The sequence below is a fragment of the Syzygium oleosum genome, unplaced genomic scaffold (assembly GCF_021117445.2).
Source record: "Syzygium oleosum isolate NSW1041296 unplaced genomic scaffold, Sole_v2.1 Sole_v2.06, whole genome shotgun sequence".
Classification (NCBI taxonomy): Eukaryota; Viridiplantae; Streptophyta; class Magnoliopsida; order Myrtales; family Myrtaceae; genus Syzygium; species Syzygium oleosum.
This window is the reverse complement of record NW_026607490.1, coordinates 12,907,240-12,925,060: the sequence shown is the minus strand read 5'-3', so window position 1 is coordinate 12,925,060 and position 17,821 is coordinate 12,907,240. Positions and strand designations below refer to the sequence as shown.

The following is a 17,821-nucleotide window of genomic DNA, read 5'->3' as shown; positions in this document are numbered from 1 at the left end:
GTTTAGACTTACCTTTGACTGTTCTATACGATTCGCATCACATCATTATTTATAGTTGTCAAATAGTAAAAGTATCCACATTAATCAAAGGTGATACTAATCATGTGACTTCGATTCACAATCATTGCGAACGAGAGGTTTAATTCATGCAACCTGATCTCATCGAACTATTGCCTTGGTGAGTATAATTATCTAATTGCAGGTGGATCTAGGTTGGAAAGACATTAACCATAGTCAATATCGTCCTTTAGCTTTCCTTTTCGCTTAACTCAGATTTTACATTTTTTTTTTGAGAGAGCGGGTGATGCAATGTCCGTATGATGCATCTTCGTTCCTGGTAATTCCTGTCAATCTTAGTAGGATTCATTAGCCTTATCGAATACTCATCAGCGCTGGACCTGGCAAATTGAATGATGGATGGTGCACAATCTGATTATGAGTCTCCAATTGCATTCTTAGAATGTCTCGATTCGTGAATGTATAGTGTTTTATTGCCTCGCACTCGTCGTCCTGATGGTGGCATCTCTTGAGTTTATGCACTGCAGAAGTGTTCCAATTCAGCCAGACGACCGTGTACTCGTTCAAGTTGAGCCCTTTCGGTTTTATTTCCAGCGATGAATTGTTTTTGCTTTTTGCAATTGTTTCTGATTCAGATTGCCTGGGCTCGGCTTTCAATGCTGGGAACGGTGCCCCATGTGCCGGGCAGCGGAGGAAGGGGTCTGGAGGAGCTTCCCGACCACAGCTCCTCGGAGCAGCAGAGCGGGTGCCCATACGACCCAGGAAGATGTGCAGGAGCCACCCGTCCGAATGATAATAAATAGTCATCCTTATACGCCTCGAGTTGTTTTGCCACGTCAATTATCGGTTTCATGGGATCCTGTAAATTTATATTCGCCGTAATTCTAGAATCTGCTATGACTGTAGACTCGGGGCTTCTTTCCTTTTGGATTTTGATCTTGGCTTTGTTAGATCAGTTTGATAAGTTACAGGTGAAACTGATGGGATAGGGGCAATGTGTTGCCCTATTTCGCTTATGGTGTAATGTGCATTGAGTTATCGCTATGACTCTGGTCTCTGCACTTGAGATTTAAAATTTCTTGGTCTTGTGGTGGAAAGAAAACAGACATTTGCCTAGTTTCATGAGCTTTGTCTCGTTCTTCTCATAATGAGCTTGAGTTGATCTGTTTTTACCTGTGGAAGAATAGGACTGGGGAGCTGTATACTTTTGGAGTCGACTGCAAATCAGCTAGGGTTAAAACCTCCACGGTCCTTCTCTATTCAATGAGCTCTCCAATGTATTTTCATGCAATTTTCAGCTCGGTCGAGCTCTTTGCTCCTCCTAGCTGTTTTGCTTTCTGTCTTTTTAGGCTCCATTCGTTTTACGAAAAATAACTTCTGGGAAAACATTTTCTGGGTTTTTCGGTGTTCATTTAACGGAAATAAACTAGTCATGAAAAACATTTTCCCTCAATGGACAAAATACCTTAAAAAATAAGGAAAATGTTTTCCACTTTTTGAAAAGAGGAAAACATTTTCCCCCCTCCTTCTTTCATCATTCATTATAATTATTTTTGGTTTCTTTTTTAAAATTCTAAATTTTTTTTATTTTTTAATTATCTTATTAATTTTTTTTTATTTTCTTTTTCTTTCTCTTTTCTGTCTTCTTCTCAGCTGGCGACCGGCCATAGGCGAGCTTGAGCCTTGCCACAGAGCCTCACCCGCTTGTGGCGAGGCCGAGCTCGCCCGAGGCCGGTGAGCTTGGGCCTCGCCAGATCCGGAGAGCTGGGCAAGGCGTGGGCCTCGCGTGAGGTCGCCAAAGCCTCGCCGACGTTTGGCAACCCTGAGCCTCGCCCAAGCTCGCCGGCCTGTGGCGAGGCTCGAGCTCACCTATGGCCAGCCGCCATTGTGGCTGGCAACCGGCTGAGGAAGAAGAAGAAGAAGGAAAAAAAAGAAAATTAAAAATATTTTTAAAAAATAAAAATAAAAAATAATTAAAAGTAGTGCAAGGAGGAAATTCTTTTCCATACCGAACAAGGGAAAATATTTTCCGAGACTTTTTCGATTTCAGCCGAACATCAGAAAATTATATCATTCTCCAGGAAAATGGCTTCTTAGAAAACATTTTCCAGAAACGTAAAATTTTTTGCGAAACGAACGGAGCCTTAGTATGTTGTTGGAATCCGATTCAACGTGATGAAAGGCCACGTGTATGTGAAGGAAATTACTCGTTCACATCGAAGAAAAGCGAAGTTAAGGGGCTTAACTGAACAACTGTAAGCTGTGACAAGTGCAAGGGCAATTTGATGGAGCGTGCAGAATGGGCTTGGATTTGGGAACGAGATTAAAGAAGTCTACTGAGGAACAAGCTGGTTTTAAGAAAACGACTCGTCGAAACTTACGGTTGTTTTCTTGACCTATTAAACAAGTATGCTTTTTGCTCGACCTTGTTCCGCCTACATTACGCACTTGTGTGTGATTGAGAAAATTTTCGGTGCTTTGAAACTATGATGTTTTCTTTCATCCAGGTTAATTATTCACATTCATTGTCATGGATTAAGTTCAACGTTCAAAGAATACATTTATGGCAGATTTGTTTGACATGATTGATTCAAATGGTTGAAAATGTGAAAAGCACTTAAAACTGACCAACCCAGGTTTTACTCCCTAAAGGGAGTAGCTTAGTTAATGCACCTTAACAATGGAAAATGGCCAGCTATGATCCTCTACATTTAAGCCCATGCTATGTTTGAAAAATGATTTAGTCTCAAAATATATCCAAATATGATTGAGATTCCTTTTATAAAATCAAGCCAATCATATAGTGGTTCACTCTATAATTCTATCCACTCAACAGTCCGGTGTAATTGGTTAAAAAAAAAACTGCTTTCAGCCAATTAGTTCAACACTTCTAATTTCTAATGGCCAATGAGTGCACATAATATGGAAAACGAGCCCCATTAATCTCAAATCAATTAGAGAAATTGCTAGATGAGTATAGTATATGAATCAAACTAGATTCAAATCATTGAAACTGATGGGTTTTATCCTATCTATTGGTCCACTAGATGAGAATATTATATGAGTCAAACTAAATTCAAACCATTAAAATTGAAGAGTCTTGTCCCATCAAACGACCCAATCTTAGTTTAATATATAAACCATAGGTTAAATGAGTAATTTTTCCATCATTTGTCACTAGTGTCATCCTCGAATGTGGGCCCATCCCCAAAATCTGCAACAAAATAATGAAAAAATGCACCACCCATGTAAGATTTGGACCGTCTCTTCTTTTGCATTGAATGCGCTTCCACCCATGGCTTCCATGTGCCAACCCAGATTATGTATGCCTTGTATGGAGTTGCCAGATTCTCTCATTACCATCATTGTGATTCCCCTTGATTTACATATCGTTCCCCTCTTTCACTCTCGATCAAAACCCTAACAAAGGCTGTGTGTCTGTGTGGGTGTTCTCATCTTTTGTGTTTGTGAAGAAGGAGGTGAAGAAGTTTCTGAAGAAAATGGCAGCTGCATCAAACGACACTTCAAACCACCAGAGCCACTGCACTATCTGCTTAGGGGGCCTGGCTGTGCGGACCACCGTGACCCTTCGCTGCCGCCACACGTTCCATTTAGGTAGGTGTTTCGTCTTGTGTAAATCTGCATATATAGATTGCAATGTTTTTCTTTTTCCTTTTTTTCTCCATGTCTATGTGTTTTCATTGCATGCTTCTTCGATTGATGTTGTTGCTGTTGTTGAGAGAGAGAGAGAGAGAAAGAGTTACATTGAGTCGTTCAAACTTCAAACTGATATGTGTTGTCCTTTTGCTGTTGCCCTATGGACACATGCGCGAGTATATGCCGGTTTGTGCGCGAAAATACGCCTGCTTGACTGAAAAACGTATAGATCTACAGGAAATACATGTGGACTTACGTTTTCATGCATATTTTGCTCTGGGTCTTTGGTGTGGTGGATGGTCTAAGTAGAGATTATTATTTATTTTTAATTGGGATACATGAGGGATTATTTGATCGGAAATCAAAGATGCTAATATCTGGCCAATTGGATCTAGGACTACTATATCTTAAGCCAGTGTATTGTAATCCGAAGATTTCTGTGTAAAACCACAGTTTAGCTAGCCATGTTGTTAGACACATCTTCAAAGGAAAAACTGCCGATTTCTGCTAAGTTTGCCTGATTTTTTTTACGTATGACGTTTCAAGGTTCCTTTTTCTTTAAAAATGAAAAAAGAAAAGCCAAAAAAGAAGAAGAAGAGGTTACATTTCAACCGAATAAACAAAATGTGATGATGTGCTCAAAATAAAAGAATTTAATTGAGTGAATTTTTTTTTGAGAATTAGTTTTTGGGACTTTCATGCTTTTGATTTGTTGAAAATGAAAAACCATTATAGCTAAAAGATATATATGCGTACTTAATTTTCCTAACTTGAAAATGGAAAAAAAAATTTCTTCTGAAAAGATTATGTTCAGAAAAACATTTTACTTTATCGTGAATACATCCGGTTACTTTCTTTATGTTGGGCATTTATCATAAATCAAAACCGATCACAATTTTCTTGACCGTAAACATATGGAATCTTAAGGTCAAGTTTTCAAAAATAAAAATCGTCAACTATTTTTCTGTAAAGAGTGCATATAGTTTTAGTGGAATTTTATGAATGAGATACATCCTTCTTGACGCGGGGTTTTATGCTAAGCTCGCGCCAAACCTAATTGCTCATATACTTATAACCCATATTATAATCTGGCACTTGTACTTAACATACTTAACAAAACATATAATGAAAGCACTTGATGAGGGTAATTTGTTTTGTAGCAATTAACTGACCATCCCACATCAATGGAGATAAATGGGGATGTGTAGAAAAGACAGTACCTAGTATTTGCTTATTATAAAGTACCATAGTTGAGGGAAAATCATGAAGTTTTCTGATCTATGATGGTCTACAACAGTGTTAGGTGCAGTAGCCATTAAGTACTTCAACTAGACCAAATACCGTATTAATTGAATCACTTTGATTGGATCTTCTTATCTAGTTTTAGTTTTCAATTATTATCATTGAGATTCATTTCTATAAGCTTTTCTATAAGCTTTATATGATGAAATATATCGTGCATTACATTTTGTGCAGTGTTCTTTACACATTTGAGTTGTTATTTTTTTTCACATCTATCTTTGATTACCTTTCATCTTTTGAAATGGGCAAAGATCACAATATCAGCACTATATGGTAGAAGAGAGATTTCAAGTGAAATTTCGTACTATGTGAGAATATATGTCACGTTGTATCTTAAGGTAGAAAATTGAACCAGTGGATTCATATTCAGACGATCTTAATACTTATTAGCGTTAAGCTAACATAATCGATATATTCATGTTAATTTATATTCAATAGAGTCGTTGGCTAGACAGACATATCAAGATTGCCATGACCCAATATCGATGATCAATCGAAATATTCAAGGCTTGGTAAAGAAACATAAAACAAGCTTATATATCCCCAAACCTAACATGGGATTAATAAAGCATAAAATGTAGAGTCTCCATTTACTAAATTAACCATAAAAAATTAGTAATTGGAGATTAAATGACCGATACAAAATGTATCGGTTTTGGAGTTTTGGCATTTATTCAAAAAAAAAAAAAACAAAGAAAGATGAAGATGAAACGACATGGCATCGCTATTTACCAATCCTCGCACAGAAACTGAAACGGTAGAGAAGAACGTTGATCAGAAGGTGAACGCGGCTATGCTGCGCTTGAACTCACGTTGAGCTCTCCTTCGAGTTCAACGCAGCATGTTGCGGTCGGTCGGAGAGAGAGCGAGTTGAGCTCTCCTTCGAGTTCCACGCAGCATGTTGCGGTCGGTCCAAGAGAGAGAGAGAGAGAGAGTTGAGCTCTCCTTCGAGTTCAACGCAGCATGTTGCGGTGGGTCCGAGAGAGAGAGAGAGAGAGAGAGAGAGAGAGAGAGAGAGAGAGAGAGAGAGAGAGAGGGTGAATGCGATGTCCTGATGATGCATCTTCGTTCCTGGTAATTCCTGTCAATCTTAGCAGGTTTTCATTAGCCTTATCGAATACTTATCAATATCAGTATGATGGATGATGATGCACAATCTGATTATGAGTCTCCGATTGCATTCTTAAAATGTCTAGATTCGTGAATGTATCATGCTTTGTTGCCTCACATTTGTCGTCCTGATGGTGTTATCTCTTGAGTTTATGCACTGGCAGTAGTGTTCTAGTTTAACCAGACGAAGCCCGCATTGTGGTGTGCTCGTTCAAGTTGAGCTGTCTCGGTTTTGTTTCCGGGCGATGAATCGTTTTTGCCTTTTGCGATTGTATCTTATTCAGATTGCCTGGGCTCGGTTTTCAATGCTGGGAACGCGATGCGCTGCCCCGTTTGCCAGGTGCTGGAGGAAGGCGTCTGGAGGAGCTTCCCAACCAGAGCTCCTCGGAGATGCAGAGCAGGTGCCCGCGTGGTCCAGGAAGATGTGCAGGAGCCCCCTGTCCGAATGGTAATAAATAGTCAACCTTATATGCCTCGAGTTGTTTTGCGCCTTCATTTATGGGTTTCATGGGATCCTGTGAATTCATATTCTCCCTAATTCTACAATCTGCTATGACTATAGACTCGTGGCTTCTTTCCTTTTGGATTTGGATCTTGGCTTTGCTAGAGCAGTTTGATAAGTTACAGTTGAAATTGATGGGATGGGGGCAAACTGTTGCCCTATTTCGCATATTGTGTATTGTGGATTGAGTTATCGCTATGACTCTGCTCACTGCACTTGAGATTTTAAATTTCCTAGACTTTGTGGTGGAAAGAAATCACATTTTCCTAGTTTCATGAGCTTTGTCTCGTTCTTCTCATAATGAGCTTGAGTTGATCTGTTTTTACCTGTGGAAGACTGGGACTGGGGAACTGTATACTTTCGGAGTGGACTGCAAATCAGCCAGAGTTAAAATCTCTTCGGTCCTTCTCTATTCAATGAGCTCTCCAACGTATAATCATGCAATTTTCAGCTCTGTCGAGCTCTTTGCTCCTCCTATCTGTTTTGCTCTCTGTCTTCTTAGGATGTTGTTGCATTCCAATTCGACATGATGAAAGGCCACATGTATGTGAAGGAAATTACTCGTTCACATCGAAGATGGGCCCTATTAAACTAAATTAGCAGTTAAGGGGCTTAACTGACCAACTGTAAGTTGTGACAAGTGCAAGGGCAATTTTGAGCACCTTGTTGATACATAAACAAAAAAAAAAAAAAAATGAAAGGTAGAGAGAACAATGACAAGAGAAAAGGCAAAACGTGAAAGGGTTGTTCCTTTCCTTCAAACCCTTAACTTTTAAGCGTTCTGCGTGTTCGCATGATATCACTACGGCTTTCTTCGTTCTGGTCTGGATCATTAAGAGAGGTCAGTGAAAAGAGACCCTTTGATAGGGAGGACATGGATGAGATCTATTATGGAGCATGCGGAATGGGCTTGGATTTGGGAAGGAGTTTAAAGATGTCTACTGAGGAACAAGCTGGCTTTAAGAAAAGGATGAAGTAAGGTTCTTGAGGAATCTAGCAGGTTTGAGGACTTGAATAGTCCAATTTTGTCCCTGCTGGTCATGTTAAATTGCTTTACACATCGATAACACTAGGAGAAGCTTTCACCGTTGGATATCTTTCTTTGGCCATTTTTACGTTGATAACCTGATCAATTTCCAATATCATTATGTGAGATGGGATTGGCTCATTTTCTTTCTTATTTGCTCGTTGGACTTTTGGAAACATTCAATAGCACTATCAATCAAAAATCTGTTTCTCTTGTTGGAAATATAATTTAACCAGAGGCTACTCATTCACGATATAGATATATCTTGAAGATAATTTCGAGGGTTTCCATCTTTTGTATTTTGATTTGTGAAAGGAAAAATTGTACTATATAGGCACTGAGGAGGTGCAGATACACATTTTACAAGAGTGGAAAGACCAAAAAACAACCTTATTTACGTAAAAAATCCTTATATGAATAATACACATTCTAGTTGACCAAGCTTAATTCTAATTGTTTGGTTCCAAAGCAAAGATATCCATGTTACGGTTCGTACTATTAAGATATTCATGACCAAGAAGTATTGGATTATCTTACCAATAGGCCCTGAAAGGAGGAAGGAATGCTCGAATGCCAACAGGTGTCTGGAATGGAATGTAGGGAAAGTTATTGTCTCTATCAAAGCTTTTTCATCCATGAAAATCTTTATGCCATAGGGCTACTCCCTCAACAATCTTTTTGTTCCTTCTGTTCCAAATTAACCAAAATATGGGGAAAACAAAGATGGATATGTTCTTGTAGCAAGGTGATCTGTGAAGTCCGAACCTCTTTCCATGACCAATCTATCTCTTGGAAAACTTAAGTTGTGTAAATCTATCATGTCCAAGGGTAGTGTGGACAAAGGTGCACAGCAATTTGCGCTTCGCTTCGGTGAAAGGTCATTGTTTTGCCAATGTTACTCAAATTGCAATATCGGACAATGTTTTATAGGTAAAAGATGATCTACTAGCAAGGCACAAAGGAGGTGCCAACCGTATATAAAAAGAGCTCGAGAACCAAACAAGAGCTCTGCCTCAGTCACTAGACAATGCATCTACAATGTTGATCAAAGTGTTTACATCCGAAAGTAAGCTTCTATTATACCAAAAATGTAGGATTCTTAGCCAATTTTCAATAATTAAATTAAAAGAGGGTCCTCTCCTTTAATGATCCTCTTGTTCCACTCTTTACAAATCAAACAAAAAACAAAGAGTAGACAAAGAAATGTCAAAACCTTAATACTTTATTATTGGGAAAAGTGTCAAAAAAGTCCTAAACCTTTGGCATTAGTGCCAATTTAATCCTAAACCTTTTTTTGGTGCCAATTCAATCCTAAACTTTTTTTTGGTGTCAATTCAGTCCTAAATCTTTTGCATTGGTACCAATTTAGTCTTAAACTTTTTGCATTTGTGCCAATTCAGTCCTAAACCAATTTTATCTTTGTGTTAATTTAGTGGATGTCGGTTTTAGTTGGATTTTGCCGATGTGGATAATTTTAATAATATTTTAATATTTTTTGAATTTTTTTTTTATTTTTTTCCCCTCCCCTTCCTCCTTCCTCCAGCCGGTCACCGGACCGGCAATTGGCCAACATCGGCAAGGCTCGCCTCGGACTTCGCCCAGCCATGGTGAGTGGCTGGGCGAGGCCCGACCTTGCCAAATCGCCAAATCCGGCGAGGACTGGTCGGTGAGGTCGACTTTGCAGGCCTCTGGCCTTTGGCCGGTCGCCGGCCGGTCCGATGATCGGCTAGAGGAAGGAGGGAGGGGAGGGGGAAAAAAAGAAAAAAAGAAATAAAAATTCAAAAAAATATTAAAATATTATTAAAGTTATTCACGTCAGCAAAATCGGGCCAAAATTGGCCGGAAGGACTTAATTGGCACAAAAACAAAAAATTTAGGATTGAATTGGCACCAATATAAAAAGTTTAGGACCGAATTGGCACCATAAAAAGGTTTAGGACTGAATTGGTACCAATGCAAAAGATTTAGGACTGAATTGGCACCAAAAAAAGGTTTAGGACTTTTTTGAAGACTTTTTTGACACTTTTCCCCTTTATTATCTGTTGCAATTAAGCTCTTGTCATAAAGCTTGCAAAGCTCTATGTATTTTGTAGGGCTTTTATTCCCTAGGAAGATAAATGAGCTTACCCAGCAAGATACCCATTATGCGAGTGAAATTGGAGAAGTTACACATCCATATGATGATAAGATGGCTTTTTACTCTACTCGAGTGGTTCTACTATGATCAATGCTAATTGAATCAGATCTTGGGCGTATTCGAGGGGTTAAATGGGTTAGATCTCAACATGACTCATGTTTGGACTTATTAGTTAAAGAGGGTGGCAATATTGGACATGACCTATTTATGAGTCAATTGTCACGAATCACCAAATATGTCATTCCATGATACTTTTGACTCATCTACAAGGATCATAACGTGTTTTCGCCAAATAAATAATCAATCAATTGACTTTCTAAATTATAATTATGATGTCATCAATGAACATGAATCGACACAAATTACCATAAACGAACTCCTTTTTTTTTCCAAAGTGTCCGAAGGAAGAAAGTGTTATATCACTTCTTTCTCCTTTCTCACTTCTTTTGGCATACGTATAGATATTACATGATGATACAAATTTCTAAGCCTTTATGTAGTTTTCCAAACATCTCCATTTTTTATGAATGCATTGCACACTCTTGGTAATCTTGTCAGACCATACATGAAAAAAAAAAACCAGCTTTCACACAGTGACAACCGCTTGTTTATCTTGTTTAGCGAATCGAAGATGCAACTTTACGAATGTAATCGTCATAAAGGCAATCGGAGTCCTTTTCTACTTCTAATATACATTTTTCGGGTTAGCCTTAGTGTAGCAGTAAAAGGTTGCTCCACTGTAGTTGAGGTTACGAGTTCACATGAACCTACTATTTGGGAAACTAGAGATAGGTTGCGCATTTCAACTTCTCCTTAGACACTCAGTATGAAGAGCCTTGTGCATTGGAGCACTCTTTATGTTTCTAGATGCATTTTGTTCATCTATCACTTTGTCCTCAATTTAGTGTTTTTGTGAACTATAAATTTTATATAAGGAAAGTGCTCATCATTCTCTTCCTAGGTCTAGCTAGACCTAAACGTAGCCGGACCTTTTATATGCTAAAGTAGTATTATTTGCTAGAAGGATGCATTATGTATCTCCTTGGATATGCTTTGGCTATTTCATGAAAGAATATGTTTGAAGTAATGCATTGCCGTCAAAAAACATGCACCTTAAAAAAAAAATCAAAGTAAGCCTTCAAGGTTGGCATGATTGGTTGGGGTGTCAGAAATTTGCAGCTTTAGAGTTGGAGATCACCCGTTCAAAGCCCGCCAATTGTGTGCAATCTGCTTTAGGTCAGGATTGCTTACAGAAACCAAAGGCCCGGACTTAGTCAGTTCATGGGGCTTGCGGGCCATTCCATGGGCTTCATGTAGCGAGGCTTTATGCGACTGTGCCCTTGAGTCATAAAATGAAATAGTCAAAGTACACGTGCCACGATGTTTGAAAAAGCAAAAAGTAAAAGTCACTCCAAACAAACTCTTATACAACCAAGAAGTCAATTTATTGCTTGGAAATTGTAGCGTAGGGGTATAATTTGTTCTTTGCCATTGTTACACTCTCTTATCCTACATCAACATTGACAAAGTTTGTCTTTCATTGTTTTCACTCTTGGGTGATAATTGTACTGTCATACCTGTGACATTGTCTAATAGATAGTTGTTTTCTCAAGTCAAATTTTTTGTTGATTTGTGCAGCAGCCACCACCATCTGGAATTTACTTGTCACGCCCCGAACCTTACGGCGCGCGAGCATCCCTACCATGGTCGATTCGAGTGCGACGTCCCAGGACGCGTCGCCGACCCAACGCCCAACACAGAGGTTTAAAGCACATGCGGAAGCAAATCAAACACCCGTACAGAACTATAACACCAAACCAAGGATAGCCACAAACGAGAACAAGATTACAAAATAAACACTTGTATTACTATGAGAAACCATATAAAATTTTCATATACAGCCCATGCTCAAAATCAAAAGCAGTTCAAGGCCACTACAACTAGCCGGGCTCCTCCCAAAACACTTCTGACGCCGCCATCCTCAAGGTCGGGGTCCGAAAATGTGGTTTAAACAACAATGAGAATAATCTCAGTGAGTAATTCCCTAAACCTAAACTAGGCTAACGTGCACCTCCAGAGGTAAATAAAACACATAAATCATCGAACCAAGATAACAATCAATATAAGTTCACCCGGGCCCATAGCCCAATTCACTACTCCGCCATGCAGGTTAGACTTTTAATATCATTATAAAACATATGCGAGTAAATCGACCCAAAGGCCACGACTCTGAAGCCAACAACAGTTAAGCCGACCCGAAGGCCACGACCCGAAGGCCACAGTTTCTCCCGACCCGAAGGCCCGACCCGAAGGCCACAATTTATCTCGACCCGAAGGCCCGACCCGAAGGCCACCGTTTATTCCGACCCGAAGGCCCGACCCGAAGGCCACCGTTTATCTCGACCCGAAGGCCCGACCCGAAGGCCAACAGTTTGATAGAACGACCCTTAGGCCCTTAGGTGATCACACAACTCATTATTATTCGAACCCGCCGTAAAAACGCCGGGTATTTAGGTGATCACAATGCACATGTCACTCGAGCACACTTGTAAATGCGCATGCCGTGCCAATGCTCGTGATGCAAACTCATGGCCATAAACTTCACACTCGGGCATTCACAATTTCACGATGGATATTCAATAGCACAACGCCAATTAATTAATTCACAATGCACCATGTCCAATCAACATTTCAATATGCCCAACCCACATATTAGCACGACCATGAAATTCAATTCAAGCACTCATGCACGGTACACAATTCACGCGTATAAATCACACAATCAGATCAGCATGAATCCACAGAAATTGAGGCCCATCACATTACTCCCTTCCTGATAGCATTAGGCACATGTCATGGTACTACAAAATCACTCGCATTTAGGGACAATTCAACTACTAGTTCGGTCAATCCATCATTTCCGGCACTTACACTCCAAACCTCAATTCAATCGCGCCTTGTCCGACTAATTTCCAAAGTGGACAGCCGCTAAATCAATTGCGCCGGGCCATTTAATGACCTCAAAATGTTCCACTAAACTCCCCAAGACACCATTTTAATCAGCCACCATAATGCCAAATAAGATGCGCACTAGAATCCACATTTTAAACCCGAAACTTCCCAAACTTGGGCTAATCCGATCCAAATCTGTCCAGCCAATACTCGGCGCTTCTCAAGCTACTAAACCTCCATTTATTTATCGCACTAAGCCCGTAGAACAGCCACCAAAACAGCCACCACCCGGTCTATCAATTTCATCCACTAAGTTCGTCATTTTGTCTAAATCTCGGCACCCATGCTTCGCCACATCACAGCACTATACGGGCCGCTAAACCTCGAATAAAACATTACGCTAAGCCACCAAATACGCCACAACATCCGCTCTTAACAGCCTTTGCAAACTAACCCCCAAATTGATCGTGCCTTATCCAATTCAAATCCGATAAGGACAGCCACCAACAGGTCGCTCTAGGCCACTAATTATCCTCAAAACGCTCCATTTGACTCTCCAAAATAACACCCAAATCCGTCACCACGTGGACCAAACTAGGCGCGCTCTATAATCCCCAATTGAACCCGAATTAATCCGAACTCGGGCCTATTCAATCCAAATCTGTCCAGCCCATATATCGCGCCTTTCGGGCTACTAATTCTCCATTAGTTCATCATACTAATCCACCAAATCAACCACAATCACAACCCCTAATCACCTCCACCATTTAATCCCCAAATTGCCCTAATTAACCCGTAAAACCCGTTTAGAAATGCAAATTATCCTAATTAGGGTTTAGGGTCAAACTCACCGGGTGTCCTAAGCTTGAAACGGGCCAAACACGCGACGAAAAAGGGCTGGGCAGCGGCGGTCCCTCGCCGGAACAGTAACGGCGGTGGCGGCTTCGGCGAACGGCGCGAGCGGCGGCGACGGCCTAAGCTAATCCACGGCCTAGAGAGGGAGAGAGAGGCACGGTCAGAGAGAGAGAGAGGGAAATGGAACGGCTGGACGGCTGGGCGAGGCGACGGGTCCGCGCCGGAACAGTGACGGTAGCGGCGGAGCTCCTTCGGCTCAAGGCCTCTCACGGCCAAACCGAGAGAGAGAGAGAGAGAGAGAGAGAGAAGGAGAGGGGGCTTGCCGGCTGCTTGGGGGAGAGACAAGGCGGCGACCAGCGGCACCGGAGGCGGCGACGGCGACGCGGGGCCAGCCGGCGAGCCGGCGAGCTGCACCGGTGAGCTGCGGGCGCGTCGCGAGCTCGCTGGCCGGGACGACGACCACGACGGCTCGGCTGGGCTGAGCGACGGCGACCCGCGGCAGCGGCGGCGAGCTGGCGACGGAGCGGGGCGAGGCGGCCGGCCGGGCAGCAAGGAGAAGAAGCAGCAGCGTCGGGCGAAGGGGGTAAGAGCAGAACCAGTCGGGGTCGTGGGGGAGGAAGAAGGAAGAGAAGAGAGAAGAGAGAGAAGAAAAAAGAGAAAAGAAAAAGGAGGAGAGAGAGAGGGAGTGGGTGAGTGGTCTGACTTGCAGAGGGGAAAACGTGACCGGAGGGGGGGGGGAGAACGTGCGCGGTCAGAGGAAAAAAAGAGAGAGAAGGTGAAAATAAAAGAAAATATTTGAACATTCAAATATTATTTGCAATCCGATGGCCCAAATTAAAAATCGAAAATGGTCTACCGGTCCAAAATAAGCCTTCGCACATAAAAAGGACAGCGCCAAATTAATTGAATCAAACTATAACGAGGGAGGCCTACTAGTCCAAATTCGCACGTGGTCAAAAACTCCACTTTTTCCATCATTCATGACAATCTCAACGTTGGCTACCACAATATTGACACCGTCCAATTTATTTTGTCCCGAAACTCCCGAAATTTGACTGCCAAGTTCGGGATCCAAATAACGGCCAAATTTGATCGAGTGCGATTCTAGCGAAATCTCTAATTTAAAATGATAACCGGGAGTGATCAGTTCCCGGGCGAGATTTTACTATAAGCACACTGACAAATTACGCGTTTTATAAATCCCAAAAATGGGCCGAAATTCGGGATGTTACATTACTGGAGCCTTGATCAGGGATCGTAAGTGTGGATTTTCCTTGAGCTTGCAGAATGTTTACTTTTGCCATGTCTGTAAGAAGAGTAAATGCTTGTTTTTACGATTAACGGTTACTATCTCTTATATATTTTTGTGGAATCTTCATTGTTAATTTTCTTTTCCTTATATGTCAATCCTTGGTTACATGATAAAACTAGCGCTACATAGACCTTAAGCTTCCTTCTTTGGCTCTGCAGCAACTTTCTTAAAGTAGACAATTTCTCCAATTTTCAATCTTCTATACCTGGTATACTATTCCTGCTTATCTTGATGATCTTCAATAACAAAGGAAAATTGGAGGAATTACTAGATATTGGATTTGCAATGATGGAAATACCCAACTTGTACTGAATATAGCTACGTGTTCGGTTTTGGTACTCTGATTTATGTGATCATCAGTTACTATTATTGAGTTTTGGACCTTTTGGAGTATACGTTGTTAACACATGATGCATTAGCAGATGTTCATTGTTTTTCCTCCTGTTTTAAGTTTCTCGAGTTTCCATAGAAAGCCAGTTGGGTGCATCATTGTTGCCAGATACATTTTGAGTTTATTATGGACAAGAACATGAATAATTTGTATCTGAACTCTTCTCAAAATTGTTTGATTGTCGTCAGGCTGTGAGGTCCAAATAGGAACCTTTCGAATAGTTGTCACCTATTCCGTGAAGAAGTTATAGAAGTTTAGAAGTTTTTGTCCCATCTCTGGATGGATTTACTGCAGGGGTCCTATGGTGGAGTGGGCAGTGAGTTCGTGGCTGTCTCGTATTTGATAGGTCCAGGCTCTTGAACGGATTGAATATTATGCCATAAATAAAGGTTCTCTCTAGGATACAATTCAGCGTGAAATTTTATTTTAGAGGAGCAATTTCCACATTGTAATTGAGGTTATATAAAATAAATGCCATCGTAGTGCTAAGCTGCTAGCAAATTTGTTGGTTTGGGGATCTTGTTTTCCCTCCTACGATATCACATAATTTTGCAGCTTAGCTGATCTCCATCTGGACTCTTTTGTTAAGTAACAAATTTTCTAGAACGCTTGTTTAGATAGGTGGCCTGTCGATGTGCCAGGAAAAACTAACTGGAAAGAAGTCCCTTTTAGGTCATTACTATTCGTTATATTACTTTTACATGGTGATCAAGGTCTTTATAAAAGGATGCATCAGATTACGCAAAAAAACGTACGGATGTTTAAGTCTAGCGTTCTTCATCAATACTCAAAAGAAAAGGGCTGATGTGCAGACGGAATGAAGTATATGTAGGAGGCAAGACTGCTAGTTCAAGTTCTTATTATTTTTGCTTCATTTTTTTCCTTCTTATTGGCTTTCTTAGCACATTGGCGTTTTTTATTTTGCCAAATGAAATGCAGTTAAACTGTGGAAAGTTTTCATTGAAGTAAGTAGTCAGGAAAGAAAAAGTAACTAGTGTGTTTTGCCAGAATAAAGTAAATGGTTGCAAATTAACATAAAGAACATCAGAAATGCAGCATCTCTTCTTAGATATACTTGTTAGTCTGATGTTGTTTCAAGTGAATATATTTTCTTTTTATTAGGAGTTAGAGAGGTCATGTGTGGCATGTAAGATGTGATCAAACGCATAGTCATTAGTCTTGATCATTGGTTGGATGAAATATAGCCTGTATTTGCACTGACTACATTCTATTTTATGATTTTTTTTATATGGAAAATATTGCTTAGTTCTCAACCTGCGTGCTCCAGGCAAACTTGATCTGCGTCTCGGACTTTTATTTCGGGTTTTTCCTTTTGGTTCAGACTAGTCATTTGACACTACCAAAATAGTTATGATGTGTCCATTCAGTGGTTTCGAGAACTAAAAGAATAAACATCATTATTTAGCTAATTGAATTAGGCTACCCTGCTAGTCTTCTGTTTCTTTGCTTTAAAACTCATCTTCCTTATATAGTGTTCTCTCCTTTCCACTTACAATATCTTTTACTTATGCAGGTTCAGCGGATCTCTATCTCTTGGAAGTAAGTTTTGATGGGCAGTGTGCTGATGAGTGTGTTACCTTTTGGTGGGATACTAATGAAATGCTATATTTTGCAGATGGCGGTCCTATCAGACACCCCAACTCCTTTCAACGCCACCATAGAGAAACCGCCCATATGAGGATGGGTTCATTTAACGGTTCTGGTCAGGTCTCAGCGTCATCTCATGTGACAAGGATCACTCATCTTCATCTTAGCGTCAACAGAAGGCCGGATAATGGATATTCATTTCAGGGTAATGTTGGGCCCAATGAACACTATGATCCATTTCCTCAAGAGATGAACAGCATCCAACCTGTTAGACTTGAAGCACCAGATGTTGCATTCTTGGGGGAGCCCATTTTCAATAACAGGTAAATAATCATCAAATTAGAGGCTCCACCGCGTACCCAAAAACATCCTCCTCATTAGTGATTGGTAGAAGAACAGATGCTGTACTTAAGTAGCACTCTTGCATTACTGCCCTTCTTCCTTTTTCTTTTCTCAGCATGATTTTGTTGGTAAAAAATATCATCAACTCACAACTCAAAGGTAATGGTCTAATTCTGTTATTGGTTACACTTTGTCCTTTGGAGACCCAGTGCCGGGAGCTTATTTGGACACTTAGCTGGTGCATCTCCTGGGGGGCAGTCAATGAATTTACCATCTTCACCAGCGCGGGCCATGATGCCTGCTGCAAACAATCGTTCCAGCTCAAGTGGCCTGCTACCAGCTGAGCAGACGGCTTTTCAAGCTGAAGGATCTGGAACAGTCAACATCGAGTCACCCGACATTGGTGAAGTGGTGCTGGCTTTAAGTGCGGATGTTCCTCCGGTAGATGGAATAGATGGTTCCGAGGATATTATGTCAGATGGCGAGCAATCTGTTGAGGACCTGTCAGAGTGATCGGACAGAGGAAACCAGATGGAAGTTCTGTTTCTGAACTGATCTCATCAGTATGGTGGGGTAGTGAAGAAGCAGCCTGGGCGAATAAATGATGT

The 17,821-nt window shown here is 40.8% G+C and overlaps 2 protein-coding genes across 2 annotated transcripts in view; both read left to right on the top strand.

Annotated features, from left to right (window-relative positions):
- The first annotated feature begins 304 nt into the window (after positions 1 to 304).
- LOC130138514 (uncharacterized) lies at positions 305 to 17,798 on the top strand. Its single transcript, XM_056312738.1, has 8 exons — positions 305 to 337; positions 654 to 801; positions 907 to 989; positions 3,492 to 3,633; positions 6,309 to 6,535; positions 11,395 to 11,417; positions 14,803 to 14,817; positions 17,423 to 17,798. Exons 1-8 carry the CDS (start codon positions 305 to 307, stop codon positions 17,724 to 17,726), a joined length of 975 nt encoding a protein of 324 aa, XP_056168713.1. The 3' UTR covers positions 17,727 to 17,798.
- Positions 5,995 to 17,821, top strand: part of LOC115682911 (uncharacterized) — a 52,627-nt gene continuing 40,800 nt past the window's right edge. The window contains exon 1 of the mRNA XM_056312798.1: positions 5,995 to 6,051. The gene's annotated coding sequence lies outside the window, so the exon portion shown is untranslated. The remainder of the gene's footprint in view (positions 6,052 to 17,821) is intronic.